The 19301-nt window shown below is 38.0% G+C and overlaps 3 protein-coding genes across 3 annotated transcripts in view; 1 reads left to right on the plus strand and 2 right to left on the minus strand.

Annotated features, from left to right (window-relative positions):
• Nucleotides 1–8337, minus strand: part of LOC138056464 (Fanconi anemia group D2 protein-like) — a 48633-nt gene extending 40296 nt beyond the window's left edge. The window contains exons 1-10 of the mRNA XM_068902269.1: nucleotides 8173–8337; nucleotides 6974–7102; nucleotides 6386–6455; nucleotides 5794–5846; nucleotides 5574–5622; nucleotides 5415–5472; nucleotides 4149–4207; nucleotides 3850–3930; nucleotides 2289–2420; nucleotides 1002–1090 (exon numbers count right to left, since the gene is read on the minus strand). The gene's annotated coding sequence lies outside the window, so the exon portion shown is untranslated. The remainder of the gene's footprint in view (nucleotides 1–1001; nucleotides 1091–2288; nucleotides 2421–3849; nucleotides 3931–4148; nucleotides 4208–5414; nucleotides 5473–5573; nucleotides 5623–5793; nucleotides 5847–6385; nucleotides 6456–6973; nucleotides 7103–8172) is intronic.
• A 60-nt stretch (nucleotides 8338–8397) lies between these two features.
• On the plus strand, nucleotides 8398–13903 carry LOC138056465 (coiled-coil domain-containing protein 9-like). The gene is made up of 2 exons (XM_068902270.1): nucleotides 8398–8471; nucleotides 10794–13903. The coding sequence occupies exon 2, from the start codon at nucleotides 10841–10843 to the stop codon at nucleotides 12749–12751; it is 1911 nt and encodes a 636-aa protein (XP_068758371.1). The 5' UTR covers nucleotides 8398–8471; nucleotides 10794–10840; the 3' UTR covers nucleotides 12752–13903.
• Nucleotides 13904–16199: 2296 nt separating this feature from the next.
• LOC138056448 (uncharacterized) lies at nucleotides 16200–18967 on the minus strand. Its single transcript, XM_068902243.1, has 2 exons — nucleotides 18671–18967; nucleotides 16200–16480 (listed from the first exon to the last, which is right to left on the minus strand). The coding sequence occupies exons 1-2, from the start codon at nucleotides 18872–18874 to the stop codon at nucleotides 16370–16372; spliced, it is 315 nt and encodes a 104-aa protein (XP_068758344.1). The 5' UTR covers nucleotides 18875–18967; the 3' UTR covers nucleotides 16200–16369.
• Nucleotides 18968–19301: the final 334 nt, after the last annotated feature.

Consider the following 19301-nt stretch of genomic DNA (forward strand, 5'->3'; position numbering starts at 1 on the left):
GCCAGAGAATAGTACCTGGTATTAGACAGATATAACAATGTTGCCCCACTGAAAGGACTTCAGGATTGACAGTGTTGTAGTCCTTTTTCATTGGAAACCCACTGCAGTTACTGTGTGGAAAACCCTTAATTTGAGTCTGCTTAATCCATTGACTCCCAGGAGCGATCAGAATGTAAATTCTCCTCACTATACCAATGAAATGTCAGTCCAACAGTTATTGAGAATGAAGATTATTATCAGTGTTTGAGATTGTGATCTAGATATAATACCAAATTCCTATGTCTACCCAACAAAGCAGTCTATGGAACTAATTAGGAGAATCAACATTTTGATCTTGAGAATGAAAGGCTTAACGTTACAGTAAAATCTATTAAGTCTGACTCTTAGGAGTCAATGGGTTTAAAGGTTAAGGACACTAATAATTATAATTATTATTATTATTCACATATTATGCCATTTTGTGCCATATTTGGTCATGAGAACTTGCAAAATATGAGACAGTAATACACTGTTGTGTCCCGGTTTGACTGGTTTAGAAACAGAGCAAATACAGACGGAACGGAAGTTTTCCAATGAAAGACATTTTTTTCAACACGATGCAAAGCCTGAGGATTTAGCTTGTCATCACTTGTCACTCATCATTTCGTTTATCCAATCAAATAGACGACATTTGGCTGGCTTTCTGAGCTGATTACAATCGTTCGTACGTGCTCTGAAGGACAGATGATGCATTTTTTTAAAAAAACATTCTTACCAAATAAAATTGAAGCAAAAATACTCCATTTTTGTATTGGAATAATAAATCTCATATTCAATGGTTTAACATAATATTATAATATTCGTGGACATTTTGCTCACTGCTCGTATTTTTCCTCGCCCCTGCCGAGCTGCGGGAAAATACTACACAACTCGAAAAATCTCGGTGCGTATTATATGTTAAACCATCGAATAAGATGTATTTATTATAATTAGTATTTACATTTGTTATATTTATTACTTACCTCGACCAAGAGTTCTGGTTGCAGGCTGAGATTGGACAGGGCATCAAGAATAGCCACACGTAAGCTCAGTGTTCTGAAGAAGAAGCTCGCTGTCCAGAAGGTTAAAAATGAACACTTTTCAACAATAAATTACCAAATAACGGAGTTTGTATTATTTTTGCGCAAACCTTGCACGAAAAATACATTAATTTTGCCATTGCATGAGTACTGTATGACTGGTTGGTAATTGGTTTATCCTGAGATAGGTTTCAAAGTTCTTTCATTTTTAATTACCACAATATAAAAGGAGAATGTGAAAAAAAGATTAAAATTATAAGTTCATAGTTGAAAAAAAAAAAGGAGTGAAGTTACGAGAAAGAAACCACAAGGCTTAACTTTGGTTTCAGAATTGGGAAAGAGAATAAAAGACATCTCATTTTTCATTGCTATACTAGCATTCACAAAATAAAGAACACGCTACTTAAGAAGGCTGAAACCAGTCTTGGCACTTCCAAGAAACTGAAATTATTATTTATAATAAAATTATTATTATAGTATATACCACACAAAACAGTACCTAATAACTAATTGCTTGACAAGTGTGTCATAAAAATAAAATGTGACGTAAACTGTAATTGGGTGACATATTTGCAACTTAATGATCTCCAGTAAGTGGGCACTGGATAACCTTCCCTACATTGTACATTTGATTTACCTGTACATTATACCTGTACTATGACGAACACAGGTCCTACTGCCCCACAGGTCACCTATTTTGTACTGCTTTAAAACACAGGAACATACATACAGCACTTATAGGCCTTGAACCAGTGACCCTGAGATTGGAGTCCGGGGTGATAAACCAATAGGCCAATATACATTTATGTCTCCTCAAGGCCTTGCGTTGTCGTCGTGTTGTTTCCTTGAACTAGAGGCTTTACTCCACAATGTCTCTACACCCAGGTGTAAAATTAATATGGATACCAGAAACACTAACTTACTTTAGGGGGTAACCCCGCGATGAACTAGCATCCCATCCAGGGAGGAGTAACCATACTCTCAGTTGCTTCATGCTACGTAATCCGGGATAAGCTCTGGTCGTGTGGGCCACTTGGGCCTGGAGAACGAACCTTAATTTACAGCTACATAACATGTATACAGCGACCTAAAATTTTTGGCACTTTAATATCACAAAATGTGGTAATCTGCAATAGAACTTAATTTGCTGGCTGGTTTTAATCAGTTTTGTGTTCATTCTAAACTTTGGGAAAAAACTGTCTTCGATTCACACAGTGATTGCACATATACCTTAGTTCTCTGGCAACTTGTGTGTGGTTCAGAAATCATCTAGCACTTCAGGAAATACAGGATATATGATTTTCCCGCTGAATTGCCAGTGATGTTATGCCAACCATTTTCAAGCATCTTTTCAGTCAATTCCTGAATTACCAGTAAAAAAAACAAGAGATAGGGCAGATTTCTCATTATAAATGTAACTGGGTCATTTTCCTTACAAAATAAAATGAAAAAAAAAATGCACGTAATGACGACTACATTAAAGGAGGATGATGAAGATGACCACAAAACCTTCAAATTCGATATAATTATAAATCCCTACAATCTTGTGGTTGTCCCTGAAGACAAAGTGAATGCAGATCATTATGTGATTTCTTCACATTGTGTTCTACAACGTCATACGCGAATCCACATGGACGATGTTGATAATGATTGTGGGTTTTAGTCGCCTGCAGTTTAAGTAACAAGGGAGGAACCATAAAGCACTTAGCTTTACTCTCACAAGTTTAATGATGATTGACAATGACCTTCAAGTTGATGATGACAATGATCACGGCACTAAATTTATGATGACGATGAAAATACACTTCTGTCCAAAAAATGCATCTAATTAGCTGCACACACCTGACTTTTGAAGTGTACTTTTAAGTCTCAGCCTTTGCAACCTACAGTGTACGTGTATTCCAATAATAAGGTACGTAATGGGTATTTAATCACTCACAGTGACTCACAAAACTATGTCCCATTAATCACTCACTGAAAAACCCATTAACCCTCTGACTCCCAAACCGGCCTGAACTGGACATACTTAGTCCAATGCCAGATGATTTTAGTCATCAATGGGGAACCCCCAGAGTCCAATGGGTTAAGAGCTTCGAGGTTAGTGCTATTTTCAGCAAGTAAAGTAAATGCAGCTGCTGTTTGTATACTTAATGGAGGAGCAGCATTTGGGGGGGCACTTAGTGACGTTAATTATTATATAATTGTCTTTATTCCCAGACACACGTGATGTGTGAAAGTTGGGGAGAGGAACAAGGGGACATGCATTGTGTGCTGCTTTATATTGAAATCTGCATGCATGCATGCATGCATGCGTCTAATCAGGGGCATTTTTACAGCTGTATCTGAGTTGGTAGTTCTAGCTACATGTATAGCTAAGAGGCAACTAGACAGCTAGCTAACAGCAAAGTGTAGCGAATGATGAATTCAAGATCATCATAGACAAATTTAATATCAGTTTGGCTAAGTTACCAGGCCTAGCAATGAAGCAGGCTAGCGTTTTGATACAGCTGTAATGTTAAATATGGACTAATTAGTATTAATTTAAATAAATAAAAGCATGATCTTATCAGACAAGGTCAGCGGCAGCCTCGCAGCCATTCATAGCTTGGTCGCTGAGCTAACAACTGTAAAATGGCCTATTAAGACAAATCAGTGGACTGCTGTGAGAATGGCCAGGGATTTTAAAACACAGAGCAATGACATGCAAATGCAACATCCTAACGGTTCTGCACTGTAACCACTGGACCGCACTGCCCTTCTTCGTAACGTCAAAACACTTGCCATGATTTACCTTGCTTTGAAAAATACAATCCAGCCATCTAAAAACTGGTTTAGGACAAGTCTGGGAATGTTGATGTCATCTGGCCCATTACTATAGAAATCATGGATGAAAAATTGACAATCTTTATGTAGTTCTAGAAACATTATATTATTATTGTTATTATTATTATATTATTATTATTATTGTTTGTTTTTGTTTGTTATTATTATTATTATTATTATTATTATATTATTATTATTATTACTACATGCACTAATGGACTAGAAGCCAAAACAAAAACGACATTTCAGAAACAAAATTAACCATACCTATCTTCACCATCCATAAATTCAGGGAGTTTTTCCATTAGCATGTTGGCAATTTTTGGCTGTGATTAAAAATGCACGCACCCACAATAAGAGATGAATACCAGCACTCGACCTTAGCGGTAGTCCACTAGTCCTGGACTAGTGCAAAATGCTTCTGGACTAGTAGAAAACTTAGAACCACTAGTCACAGGACGAGTAAACTACTTAGTAATTAGTTTAAACGTCTAAAAAAAATACATTAGGTGAAAACAAAATACACGTCTTGTAAATGTTGTTTCAATGCGTTCCTCGCAATGTTTCGATCGCGAAAAACAGATAGTCCAATGCAAGGACTGAGGCGAGAAGACTAAAGAAAGCTGAGGTGGGACTGGGTGGGGGTAGGGGTTGAGGGGGGTAGAGGGTAGGGGTGGGGAATGAAGGGTAGAGGTGAGGGGTTAGGGGTGAGGGGTAGGAGGTGAGGGGTAGGGGTTGAGGGGTAGGGGTGGGGGGTAGGGGGTGAGGGGTAGGGGGTGAGGGGGGGTAGGGGTGGGGTAGGGGGTAGGAGTAGAGGTGAGGGGTAGGGGTGAGGGGATAGGGGGGGGGGGGATAGGGGTAGGGGTAGGGGTAGGGGGTAGGGGGTGAAGGATAGGAGGTGAGGGGTGGGGGGGTGAGGGGTAGGGGTGGGGAATAGGGGGTGGGGGGGGTGGAGGGGGTAGGGGGTGAGGGGGGGACTAGGGGGTGAGGGGTAGGGGTGAGGGGTAGGAGGTGAGGGGTAGGGGGTGAGGGGTAGGGGTGGGGGTAGGGGGTGAGAGGTAGGAGGTGAGGGGTAGGGGGTGAGGGGTAGGGGGTGAAGGGTACTATAGCTGAAAACAACCCAACCTTTACAAAAATGCTAACCTTAGGCCTTAACAATACGCTTTAGATAATGACTAGGCCTAAGGTTAGTATTTGTTTGTAAAAGTTTGGGTTGTTCCAACTATGGTACCCTTCACCCCTACACCTACATGTAACCCCATAATAGTCATGTCGCTATTGTCATTGTCAAAATTTTAACCTTAGATTTGAAATAATCTGTCTTTCATTATTTCAGCTTACTATAGGGAAAAAGTAACTGACTTCTCTGAATGAACTTAAGCCAATGCTTTTTGTTGGCTGTCAATGTTTATTTATTAATCATTGGAAATTAAAAAGGTTACATGTACTTTTTAACATGTGTCTTGAAGCAGTTTCTACAAGAAGGATTGAACAAAGGGTTTTTATTAAAATTAATGTATACATGACAATAACCTGTAAGATGTCTATACCAAGGAGCATTCTGATCAAACTTTCTTGGCTTCCTCCATATCTACATTAAAATTTGGAAAATAGACAAGACATCAAAATATGTACAGTATGCACTGTATGTTCAATAAATTATAACATAAAATTAATGGAAAGGCAACTCACCCTTCATGGTCTGCTGAAATGGGAAACAGGAAGCAGGCTGAGACGGAATCTGTTAACAGAAAATTACATGAAAAGTTGCTAATGTTGGAGACCGTCACATCAGCCACGAAAAACGTGCTACACATCAGTTGCTTTTGAAAAAGACTACAATGTATTAAACTCAATTTCTTTACAGTTGTTTCATTACTAAGCAGAGATTTCACTTTTTCAAAGAACATACCTGTTAGAGTCTTGTAATCTGTCCTGCAACCCTTCAAGAAAGTCCTCTATAACCTACAACGAAGGCAACATAATGATCAACAACATGTTCTACAGTGTACTGACAAAAAAATAAAATTATTTGATCATTAAAATGCATAAAATGTACATTGTACATGTACCTAACATTAATTGCATACAGTGTACGTAGTCACTGTGGCATCGCCAGTACCGGTCAGCGGTACATTAGTTATAGACAGGGGATCAAATAAAAGTGATTAAAGACCTTGTTGTCACTTACTATTTAAAAAATGTTTCTGCACTGTGAAGACCTCCATTGATAAAAAAGGAAAAATTTTATTTTATATACAGTGCCGCTCAAAGGTAGCAACAATTCAGAGCAAAAGTGTAGCTCTTATGCTGCAAAATGTTAAAAGGGGTATTAACTTAAAAAGCTAATTAAACAAGGAAATTGGTGAGGATTTCACAAAGCACTGTAAATAAATGAATGCATTGATTAAAAGCTCCATTTTTGCTTTTTTTTTACTCTGCGTTGGTTGCTGGAGAAAGATTTTCAATTAATGAAACAGTAGTTTTAAATTAAGGCACTTTACCTCAGGATAGCTGGCATGACTTTTTAGCAAGTTCTTAGTTTTTTCTTCTGAAAAATTGAACGATCAACGTCTGAAAGTAACAAACAATAGTTAATTTACCGGTAGAGCCGTTTTCCCCTTTTTTTCTCCATTTACCATTATCCGACTGACCCAATTAAAAAACATACAATTATACATGTACATGTGTTTATATGTTGCAGTTCATTGATTTTTGTTCCTTAAGTTAATTTGCAACCCAAACTAGGTCAGTTTGTTTCAACTTCGGTCAACTTGTTTCAACCTACACTATACGTAGATCAAGTTGTTTTCAACCTACACGTAGGTTCAGTTTGGGGCAAATACAAAACACAGGCTACAGGTCAAAATTATTATTGTTCACCAATCAAAAACAACCCTAACCCTTACTCTCTAATTAACCTTACCCTAAAAGCTTTTGGTTAGGTTAGCTTTATTGGAGTCCAAGTGCTGAAAATGGTAAACTATAAATGGAGAAAAAAACAATGGCAGAGAGATGTGAACAAAACGAAGGGTTCTAACTTTTATAACGTTTGGGAAACCCAAGAAGATGTAAAGGTAACCATCACTTACCAAGTTCATCCTGTGTTGCATCTACATTGAGTTTAAGCCCTGCATCTTGAACAATTTTACTGAACAAAGTGGCTTCAATCTGTGCTGTGACAGGCTCTATGCTTTTTGATTATTGCTTTGAACGCTTGGCTAACAAAACATATTTGGCATTGATAGCCAGTTAAAGTCACACAGCAACCAGGTGTACAGTCAGTTATAGTTTGTAGCTACTCTCTTGCTTTGGAATTGAAAGTAAGTTACAGTTCAAAGACCCAGCAACATTTCTACATGTACACTTAGCAAATGTCTTATCAGGGGTGAAGAGAAACCATGTGGGAGAAGTCGCTAATTAGCGTCTATATAAAAGGAAAGTTCCAATGGTTTCTCTTCACCCCTGATGAAGGCATTTGCTAAGTGTCAAACGTTAGGTCTTCGAACTGCAACTTTGTTTAAGTTACAATGTACTTTCAATTCCAAACCGGAGTAGTACATGAACTGTAGCTACAAACTTATGACTCATATCAGCATAAAAAATTTTTACAATGAAGGAGGAATCTTCAACTTGAGTTTTAATCATAGATTATCTTTTTCATGGAGGGAGGGGTGTACGTACAGTAAGCCACGTGTGCTGCCTGGCGGTTCTCAACTTGACTTTTTTGAATAAATTTTACAGTACCGATTATCTTTGAAAGCTAAGGGCAAAAGGGGAGTGAAAAGGTATACCGAAGGTAAACATTAATGGTGCCAAACGTTTTTAGGAAATCTTGACACACTTGTTTACAGTAAAAAGTAAATATAGAATCGACAAAAATAAAAAAATTAAAATAAAAAGCATACCCACCCCTCCAACCTAGAAATTGGGTATTTTACCAAACCAAGGAGGAAGTGATTTTGGAAATCCTTGTAGATCTCCTTCTCTAATAATACCCCGCAACATTAAAAAATTTTGACCACAATTGTTTTCCCTGGGCGGCATACCTTGAAGAACGAGTCGGAATATATTGAATACGTATACAATAGATCGGCCATTCTTATTAAATGAAATGCAATTATTAACGTTGCGGAGTATTCTGCAATTTTAGCCTCACGTTCAATCATTTGCTTTCTGATGTCTTGTGGGTTTTAAAGCTGAGCAATCACAATACAGTAAGGAAGATAATCTGTTTCTTTGGGCAATATGTAGTCTATTTGACAACAATGTTAGATAGCTAAAACCTCACCTGAGGGTTCGCAGTCGGTGGAGTTCGTTTTGCGTTTTGATCGCGCCATAGCATGAAATCACATTTCGATCTTCCCTTGCAAATCCATTTTTAAGGGTCTTTTTCAGGTCAATTTCAGGCAGACACTTCTTGATCCCTCATAGCTTCCGCGGTCCTTCCCGCGTTCTCCCGCGTTTTGTTTGAAAAACACGCATGCTCATAAAAACCCGCTGCGTAAATGCGGTCGCATGATTCAAAGATGGCGTCCTATTGAAGTCAATCTCATTGTAAGACTTTCAGAAGCATCCGAAGGCAAAAAGGTTAGTTCGATCCACCTTCTTTTCCCATTTCTTGTTGATTCTTTTTACCTTGTGTTTTTTAGTGTCTTGTGGAAATTGTAAAGACTGTACTTTCGAAAGGTGATCTTAAAATATTTTTAACTTTGTTCAACAAAATGCATCATTGCATGTACACGAGGGTGTGCATTTCGTGTGTGCATTTCGTGTGTGCATGTATGTAGTGCTGCAAATTATTGCCATTATTTCTGTAAATTATTTTTCTTTCCCTCCTGACCATTAGGCCATTTAACCCCTGGCTTTGGCTCTACTCATGTAAATATCATTACCTGTGCATGTGTAAAAATAATAAAGAATGAAAGGCTTTCAATGGCTTTGCCAAAGTTAATCTTTTCTCTGGATCTTCAATCAGCACTGATCAAGGACCCTCCTTGCAGGCATCCAATCATATATTATAATTAAGTCCTTAAATTGGCTCCTTGATTTGATAAATGTAATTATTTTCTTTCTTATGAAGAGAGAATTCCTGAGACATAGTACGTGTTACAGTTCGATGCGCCTTAGCGGTTACCATGGCCACCAAACAATGTTTTTTTACAAATTATCGGCCAATCAGGGTGTGCGAATTTGATTGACAGTCACGCCTCCTTGCAAAGTTCGCACATCATTGCATGGGTTGTTGAGTTGACATACTTACACATAGTTGTCATAATTATGTGAAAGTTTGTAGGGTGGCCCGGTAAGGCGCGTTGCACTGTGATTTAGTTACTACAGTAGATATCAATGAAAAAAAGACACCCCTTCTGAAACTGTTGCCCTCAAGCCCTCCCAGAGTAATGCGTCTTTGTATCCAAACGCTTTCTCTGTTAATTGCTTGACACTGGACTGTCACTGTAGGTGTCCCTTTATACACGTGACCTACATTTATTTGTGGCCTCTACTTTGAATAAATCACTGCTGACCATCTCCCTGGCTAGATATATCACATGCAAGAACTTTGCAGTGTATTCATTTAGATTTAGACCCTTTGAGGTCAATTTGCATCATGTCAACTTTCGGAAAATCATACCCTTTGCAAGTACTGTAGCAAGTCAAGTCAATGAAGTCAATTTTTATTCAACATAGTAGCACAGATTATGTGCTTTTGTAAAGTGTGACCATACCTTGTTTGGTTTCCATGAGCTAAGGCAGCATTTACACAAATGCAGTTTCACTTGTAAGCTCGTCATCTTCAAAGCAGGTTATGCCCTCTATTTGCATGACACCCATCAGGACTGTTACCAAAACCAGGTCGATATGCCAAAAGTAGAGTGTTTTGAAAACGATATGGGCTCATCTGCCATGCAAATGGGGAAACTGCATTGATTTTGACGTGGTTCGAAGTTGTGAAACTGTGTTGATATGTAACTGTGTTCATGTAGACACTGCCTAAGTAGAGGCATCCTTGTACAGGAGGAGGTAACCCAAGCAATGAGATACTTAACTACAATTCATGTTTAACAAAATCTGGATGTTGTTTCCACGTACACTGTACCATCCAGGAGAAGAATATGTCAGCATAATTATTTCAGGGGATATTTAAACATAATTAATCTTTGTGTTCCAGTTATGATACAAACTTGTGCACTTAGGCAAAGAAAGTTGTTTTCAAAGCAAGTATTAACAACTGGTAACCCTTGCTTACATGTACAAATAATGGGCACTGCCGGAATTACAGTAGTGCCGAGCACAATAACACATGTATTGCACTTGTAGAAATTACTTTTGTCTTAAAGTGCTACAGTGATCAAAGAATCATTTCCTTTTTTTGTTGGATTTTGAAAGTGTGAACTGCTTAACACCTGACTGGCAAAGGCTGTTTACTTTGGGTGTAAGTTTCTTTTTTTTATTTCATGGTCCACTATTGCTGACCAATTGGATGTCAGAAGGTTGGATCTAAGGAAAGTGACATCGTTTACTCACTAGCTTTAATTTTTCAGCATGTAAATGCAGCTTATCATATATGCAAAACACTAGTTTAAAAGTCTGAAAGCCCAAAACTCCTGTGCTGTGTATTGATTCAGCCACGTACACACACTTTGCATTTTTAAACTATTGACTCTTTGACATCATTTTCTCCTTGATCTAGCTCTCTAGAGATTTAAAGTTAGTAATGGCGGACCATTAAAATAGGAAAATTCCATTTAAAATAAATGGGTGGTTTTTTTTTTAATCAAGTCTTTAAAACTTGGGTCACTTTTACAGTCAGTTAACATTACAATGTAGTTTTGAAATCCAAAGAGAAGAAGAATTGATTTTTTGGTCATAGGATAGCACCTTAAAACATCTATCAATGATTTCTTGTAGTTTGGTAAGGCAAATGAACAGCAGCAGCAGATAGAAAAACAAAAAACATGACGACGAAGCCTGAGAAAAAGGAAGGTTGTTCAGAGAATCAAAATGCAGCAGATGAAAAAGCTAAGAAAGAGGAATTGGTGGAAGCAAAAATGAGGATGATGAGGAAGAAAAATGAAGAACTTATGAGAAGGCAGAAGGAGATTGAAGAAGACCGTAAAAATGCGGATTTGTACAGTGAAATGGCAGTTAAGAAAAATCCAGAAAATTTTCCTGTGGTTGTTGGGAAAGATGGCAGTGGTCAAGGATTGGGAAGAGGGAGGGGTCTGATGCTGCAAAAATTGAGAAAGGAAACCATGAAAGCGAAGCAGTGGGAGGCCAAAAGGAGAGAAAATGTGAAAAGGGAAGAAGAAGAGCAAAAGAAGCAAGGAAGCAGTGGTTCAAATTCAGCTACTAGATTTCTTGTCGACGACAATCGAATCGACATGGCGAGGACATCAGGACGAAATGAGCATTCTTGGGGTGGAGCAAATTTTAACAAAGTTGTCAATCGCGTGCAAAGAGAGAAAGATGTCTCTCGATCTCACAGACATCACGGAAGTGATGAGATGGTTATGTCAGGAAAAGAACGACATGAATATAAGAAGTGGAGAGAGGAGAGGGCAAGAATTGATGAAGAGAGAAAGGCACGGCAAAAGAAGACAGGGAACTGGAGTCGTGCGTGGGATCAGCCAAAAGTGTGGGATACAACCAAGAAAATGTGGGCGTATGAAAACAATGCAGACAATCATAGTTTTAAAAGTGCAAGGAGACAAGATGTTGGAGTCCCTGATGACTGGGGAAGCTATGATGGGAAAAGAAGAAGACATTACTCAGGACAAGAGTCAGGTAAGGGAGAGTCAAGGCATGATGGCAGCTTTCAACGCTGCAAGGAAGAAGTGGCGGGAGTAGAGGACTGGGGAGATACAGCAGAAAGCAACATAACAGCTCCTGATAAGAGAGAAGAATGGAAAGAAAGAAATGAGGCTGAAAGGGGGAAGGAACACACTGAAAGCAACAGGTTCTCAGAATATAAAGGAGACAAAGCCAGTGAAAATAGAGGCATGTTACAAAGGGAAGAATGGGACGAAACCATCACAGCGAGAAACACTGAAGGCCACGCACACTTGCCATCAGAAAAAGAAAAAACCACTGTTAGTGAGGTGTCTTCTTATCAACAACAGCATTCTGTTGCAGTTAGCGATCCACACCATAACAAGGATGGAATAAAAGACTCTGCTGTTAAAGCGGACAGCAGGGAGAAATGTAATGCCACTGAGGAAACAAGTGAGAGCACTGTTCATGATGCACCGAAACCGCAAAGGAAACTTAAACAAAGAGAAAAACAAACTGCTGCCGAAGGCCATGACTTGATTAACACAGATTCAGAACCTGCTTCTGCAACAGGAAGCAAAGTAATGTTGGAGAAGAGGGATCTTTCAGAACCTCCAGAGAAACAGGAATCCTTAACAATTGACAAAGAACTGGACAAGCATTTAGAAAATGATGTTGTAAGTCAACAAAACAGTGTGTTTGTCAAAGATGGAAGGATAAGTGATGGACCTAGCATTGAAGGTAAGACTGAAGAGTCTCAAAAAGCATCCAATACTAAAGATACCGCAAACAATCACATTTGCTCTTCAGACGAGGACAAAATAATTCATGAAGGCGAAGGAATCACAGCTCACAATTTGGTTTCAAAAAAGGGAGTCAGGTTGCCAAAACTTGTGTCCAAAGTTGAGAAGAAAGTGTCATTTGATTCATCAGAAAGTGATCAAGCGAGAGGAAATGAAATGCAGGACACACCATCAGAAGCAATTGGTGATATTCCGCCTACTCCTGATTTCCTTAAATATGATCATAACTTAGAATGGGGTGATGTTGAGATTGATGAAGAGAGCTCTGAAATAACAGAACCCATTAAGTGGTAAGTCTTAAGTCGATGGAAAATCAATGGGCTGGAACATAAAGTACAAATGTAGTTTAATGGTAGAGTTATTTAATTGGTTTAATGGCAACCATTGCAAACTTAATTGGTGGACTCTTCTAGCCAGTGCTCAGTCAAACTGAAAAATTAATGGGGTGAACATGTGAGCACTTAGGAAGAATTTGATTTTAACAGTTAAATTAATTTGAATGAACCACTACGAACTTATGGGACTCTTCCATGTCCAGCCAGCAGTCAAACTTTCGAGTGAAGTCACAAATGGGTTGTTGGCCGGGCACCCTGAAAACTCTCAGTGTTTCATGAGGCAACTTTGTACAGTATTAAAGGGTGGTTTTAGGCATTGCTAATGGGCAACCCTGGGAGTTGAAGGGGGCAGATTTGTGGCAATAATTTTTATTGGAAGTCTATAAAGAGTCCAGACATCCACCTTCTATAAAAGTCAGGTTTTTTTATCAACAAAGTAGTATAGTGAGCACTGGGTCAGTAGTGAGCAAAACTGTGATATCCAAGCTAAATTTGGGCAAGTTGAATGGTTCACGACGATACTGAAGGAATATAATAATTTATTTTAAAATATCATTGCTTGTGTAAAATAAGAATTATTGCTCAGACATGTACATGTACATGACTTGTATGTATGACAGCAAATGTAAGTCATTTTATTATGAATTTTGAAGGATTGAACAGGATCATTACACGAAGCTCTTACAGGGCAATAGTACTTAAGACATTATTTTACATTTTTAGTATGCCATTCAAATTAGAAAAATCTAGGGAAACCCTTTTTAGATATCTAGCATTTGGTAATTCACTTTGCAATTTACATCTATTGCATCATGCTCGTTAATTTTTTTATGATTAGACATTAGCAATCAACATGTGATAGACACGTAAAAGCTAAAATTAAGAACATCATTCTTTCAGTTAATATATTGTGGATTGTTGCCAATAATTTGTTGTAAAATTAATAATGGGTATTTTAAGTTAGCTGCCAAAAGAAACCCAGACTCTTTTAGAAACATTTTAGAAATTAAATGCATTGACATGTATCTCAACTTGTTTTCCTCTCTTCAACACTTTAATTATGGTTGTAAGTGTCTAAACCATTATTTTATCAAATATAAATTAAACAATACATTTGTGTAAAGTCTGATGTTGTGTACATGTAATGTTCATGCAGTAGGGTCATTTTGAACCCAAATTAGTTTTTTGGAAATTAGTGAAGAAATAATATTATTGTTATTGTAGACCACATGGCAAAAGATACAAGAATCCCAATGCTAGCAGTCAATGTGCTTTCAAAACAGTGGAAAGAAAATTTAAGGAGTGTTAAAGACAACAACATCATTTGTTAAAGTTGTAGGCAAAAGAAGGGGAGTGAACTCATCATAACATTTCAGAACGAGCATGGTGAATTTTGGAGTATTCTCCCCCTACTACTACCCTGTTAATCCCATCTGTTAATCCCATTTTACAGTCACAATAACGATTTTAAGGAACTGGTAATCTTACTGTGATCAAAAAATCACTTCCAAGTGTGATTGCCCAACACTTGACTGGCAAACTTTTGAGCTTTGATTTTTATCTGAAGGCTATTTACTTTTTTGAGTGTAAGTTTTGGATTTCAAGGTTCGCCATTACTCATTTTCAAAACTGAACACTTGGGGCCTCAGATTGTTGGATCTATGGAAAAGAGAAGTCATTGACTAACTAGCTCAATATTTCAAAGGGTAAATTCAGCTTATTATATAAATTATTCATAATGCAAGTTTAAAGACTGAAAGCCCAAAACTCCTGTGCTGCATATTATTTTATTCTACAGTGTGTACACAGTCATGCATTGCATTCTTAAACTAGTTAGCCTTTGACGTCATTTTAGCCTTGATCCCGCTCTCTCAAGATCTTAAAGTTAGCAATGGCAGACCATTAAAATAAAAAAATTCCACTTAAAATAAGCAGGTGTCTATTTGAAACGAAGGCTTAAAACTTTGGTCTCTTTGTGTTTAGTTAGTTTTGAAATCCAAAGAAAAATAAGAATTGATTTTTTGGTCACAGGTGCACTTTAAATTATTTAACTGTGAAGTCTTCTAGCGCTGAGACTGAGTCACTAATTGAGGACACTAAGCACAGAAAGCAAGTCAGTTTAAGGACGGTGCCTACTATCTCGAGATACTTGGGTTTCCTATGGGTGATGCTTACCAATACAGTGATATTTTTGCGCGGTTTAAAACTATTCAGAGAAAGTAGATCTTAGTAAGTACTCTTGGTATCCAAAAAGAAAATTGGGGGTAACCTTGCGTTTTTGAGAGATAATTAAGCTTTAATTTGAGAAAGAACGCCACACATTGCTTTGTATTTTAAAGCTTTTTACAAATATTATTCATCAATTATCTTTGAAAAATGTGTGGTTACCCCAAATTTTCTTTTTGGATTTCAATAACACTTGTTAAGAGCTACATTTGCTGCATAGTCATAAACCCGGGCAAAAATACCTTGAATTAGTAGGCACAGCCCTTAACTCAAATCAAATTAAACGTTGGTTTTTGAGGAGAGGAGAAAGCCAGAAACCAGACGAAAGCCTCTCAGAGCAGAGAAGAGAACCAACAAACTCAACCCATGTGACCCGCAGTCTTGGAATCAAACCCACGACATGTTTGTGGGAGGTGAGCACTCTCACCACGGTGCCATCACTGCTCCCTTTTGTTCAAAATCAAGGGGCTTCGGATAAAGCGATTGTTACAGTCCAAAGAAAACTATTCTTAACAAAACAATCTTTAACCAGGTAAGTTTTTTGGTGAACTCAAAAAAGAGGGCGGCCAACTTATCAAAATTTTCCTGAAATTGCAAGCCAAAGCTCTTTAATTAATTAAGTGCATAAAATGTACAATTCAGAATGGCTTGGCTGTTCTTCCTACATAAACAACCCACCACATTTCAGCTTTAACGTAGCTCAGGACTGGCGTTGATTCAAAAGCCAATTTTTTTTACCAGAAAAACTCGGCACAAGTGATTTTTTATGTCTTCTGAAAGAAACTCCAACATCATTAACTTGCTGAATTAATTTGGGCTTCTAAATCAAGGGACAGGATTTTCTCCACTATCATCAATGCACTTCAGAGTGAGTTTAGGGGACACATTTTCATATCTGAACCCTGTCCAAGTCTCTGTGGGTCCAAAGACCACTTGCCCTCCACCCTTAATTCTGAAAAGGGTACTTGCATGTACATATTTTCTTTCATCATCAGTTCTGATATGAGGTATCTGTTCCGTAACTTCCGCCTCCATATCTTGAGTGTATTGAAATGTGGCTTTTGCTGATTATTTTCTGTTTCAGATAACATACCAGCCAAGAAACTAAATGCACAAAAATTATAGGCTAGACCATCTAATTGTTAACCACCATTACATGTTTTAAGGATTTACTATGCTGCTGTAAACAGGAAAAAACACTTTATTGAAAGAAAAAGCTAAGTGAACAACAAAATTAATCTCTTCCTAGCTAAGTACTGTTACAATGAAATATTTTATTTTAGCCCTTGTAAATGACATTTTGGTGAGAACAGAAAATGAAGTCAACAATGTATTATCAGTTGATAAAATTTCACAAAGCTCCAGCTTCTTTCAGCATTGGCTTCAATTTTCCAGTATCTTGCAGCTGCTTGACATCATCACCACCTCCAACAAATTTGCCGCCAATGAAGACCCTTGGAACCTACAAAAATGAAATGGGCCTATGAGATTCACTTCCCTATTTTTTCACAAGAAAGTGACATTTTTAAGGTGTAACCCATCACAAATACTAAATCACTGCTAAATTACTCAAAAATCATTCTGCACAAAGTAAAGGCATTTCATTTGGAACATTTTGCTGTTTTAATTAATATTAATCCTGCACCTTACAACTTAAAAAAAATAACAGTCATTTTCGCTCACCACCGAGTGAGAGGAAGCGGTCTGTTGCTGACATCACAACCTCCTCTTAATGACTTATGTTTGATAACATCTACGGTACTCTTTGAGAAGTAACATGCAAAGCAGAATCTGTTGTAATCTCAAGAAGACTCTTAATGCCCGTCAATCACTCGACAATTTGAGAAATATGACTGCTTTCTTTCCTAACTTTAATTAGCTTGTGAAGTTTCGAAAGAAGAACAAAGCGTTAGGGAGTTGAGGGAAGGCTTCCTTTGAAGTCCCTTTCTGGCTGAAAGACTTCCTTATTAAAAATTGGAACGTCATCATGGTTGAAACACTTCAACTTTTTCTGAGTATTAAAGAGTCTCCATTGCAAACAATACATCTCAACAAGATTTTAGTGTGTTACTGTGTTTTGCTTGATCCTAGGGGGTGTTGGTGCTAGACGACTATGCCTTGGTTGTTAAATGGGTGGATAACGCTATCCATCAGATAAATCACTATCCAGCAGATAAACACTAGCAAAACCAATAATTATTGAGTTATCCACTGGACAGTTATTTATCAGGACCGGGTTCGGGTTATTCGTTGAAAGCCAATTAGCTTAATCCAGGATTAGCGTAAACATTTGTTTCATGTTTTCAACTTTTTGGTGAAACTTTCTTTTGCTTATTTTTGTTTTCCAAGATTGACTTCTTCTAATGTAATTTTTTGCTGAATATCAGCATTGAACTGCATTAATTTTAGTAGTAGAGAAATAAACTACTTGGTTAATTTTTAATCTGGGATTAGCGTAAATCAGCTTTCGAACAACCAGGCCCAGGTGGATAGCGCTATCCACCCTTCGAATAACTGGGGCCAGGGGCCCGTTTCTCGAGAGTCCCGAAACTTTACGGGCCATTTTCAGGTGTCACAATTCCCTTTGTATCTCAAGAACGGAGAGGGTTTAAGTCGTCAAACTTCGCAGTCATTTTTCTTTTTGTTACCTTGAAAACATGGTAAAAGATCGGCTCTCCAAAACAAGCGGTTGGCACTTCACAAATGGCTTTTCGGGACTTTTGAGAAACGGGCCCCAGGACTGATGAATTTGCTTAATAAACCAAACTTACAGATTTTTCTGTACAATGTAGTTTGTTAACTAAATTACTGTAAACTCGGTGAAATCATTCAACGTTTAGCAAATGAACAGGGGCACCCAACGTCAATTTTCGGAAAATATCTGTTCGGAAGACAATTTGAGATCTAGAATTTTCGGTACATTTGTTGTAAAATTTCTTGCTTGCCTGCTTCTCTTAGGATTTTCGAACATCTGAAAAATGGTATAAGCAGCCATTTTTTACGGATTTTTACCCTAAAAAGGTCACCTAGAATTTTCGGGAGCCTTTTTTCTGGCTGAAATTTTCGAAAAGGTAGCTTTTGATCCCTATAATTTTCTGATCACTAGACTTTCAGCTAGGAAATCCGAACAGATAAAAATTTTTTAGGGGATAAAAACATGCCTATATCTACCGTTTAAATACTAAAATACGATAAACGATGCTATGTCTAAGTGGTTTTGAACTATATTCTCGTTGGGTGCCCCTGAATGAAAACTATAAATGGCACTCAAGTAACTGTTGCTTCAAAATTTAAGCAATCAGAACCATTATTTCATTGCATTAATAAGCCAATAGTGACGCCTTCACTAACAATTGATTGCATAACTAACAGTGACGTCGCACTTTCTGTATTCTACTGTTCACTATTCTACTGTTCACTTTCACTGTTCTCTGAACAAGAGACCTCCAGTCTTTGCCTACTAATTCTTTATCACGATGTAAAATGATTCTTAATTATGATTAATTAAAATTTAAGCTTAAAAGCTTGTTAACAGCAAGCGCAGCTGTCAACGAGGTAATTTCCATTTACGAGTCTCTCAAGTCAAGGCCGAAGTAAGTTACACGAGAGCACAAACTTGACCATGAGAAACACTAACAAGTAACATACGTACCGATCTCCCCTTTGTAATTTCCAGAAGGGCGTCTTGATAAGCATCACCATCGGGCAACTCATCCAGTTCGATAAGCACATAGTCTTTCAAGCCAGCGTCAGCCAAGGCAGTTTTCGCTTTCTTACAAAACGGGCAGTAGGTTTTGGAGTACACGACTACTTTGTTTCCGTTGACTTTAAGCTTGATTTCGTCGACTTTTGTCATACTGAATAACTAAATACAGAGAGAATTCTTGCCTCGACCAAGATAAGTACCAGATTCACTGCGAACGAAGAAGTGATCGCTTTATATAAGCCTCCCTGGAGTTGACCGGAAGTGACGAAGCCTTTTTGCTACTTCTTCCGCAATCAGCTGGCCGGTTAAGTCAGCTGCGCATAAGCAAAACGCACAAAATGGCTTTTATTTTCAACACATCTCATGTCCGAAATTTTTCTAGCCATCCCCCCAAAAAAAACAGAATGAACAAACGACCGTGACACAACCGAAAAGCAGAATTGCTGTGTCACATTTCCATCGAGGTCGCGTGACTTTCTGCAGGTGCTAGTCACGGGTATACGCACTCTTGATGGTGCTTTGTTTAAAAAACCGTGTCATGATGGCATCAAGAAAAACGTGCAAGAATTCAAAACCC

Source organism: Montipora capricornis, chromosome 7, assembly GCF_036669925.1.
Source record: "Montipora capricornis isolate CH-2021 chromosome 7, ASM3666992v2, whole genome shotgun sequence".
Lineage (NCBI taxonomy): Eukaryota > Metazoa > Cnidaria > Anthozoa > Scleractinia > Acroporidae > Montipora > Montipora capricornis.

Coding starts and splice junctions, on each gene's coding strand:
- LOC138056465 (XM_068902270.1), top strand. CDS start 10,841: ATGACGACGAAGCCTGAGAAAAAGGAAGGTTGTTCAGAGAATCAAAAT.
- LOC138056448 (XM_068902243.1), bottom strand. CDS start 18,874: ATGACAAAAGTCGACGAAATCAAGCTTAAAGTCAACGGAAACAAAGTA. Junction 16,481..18,670: donor AAATTACAAAGGGGAGATCG/GTACGTATGTTA, acceptor TCATTTTTGTAG/GTTCCAAGGGTCTTCATTGG.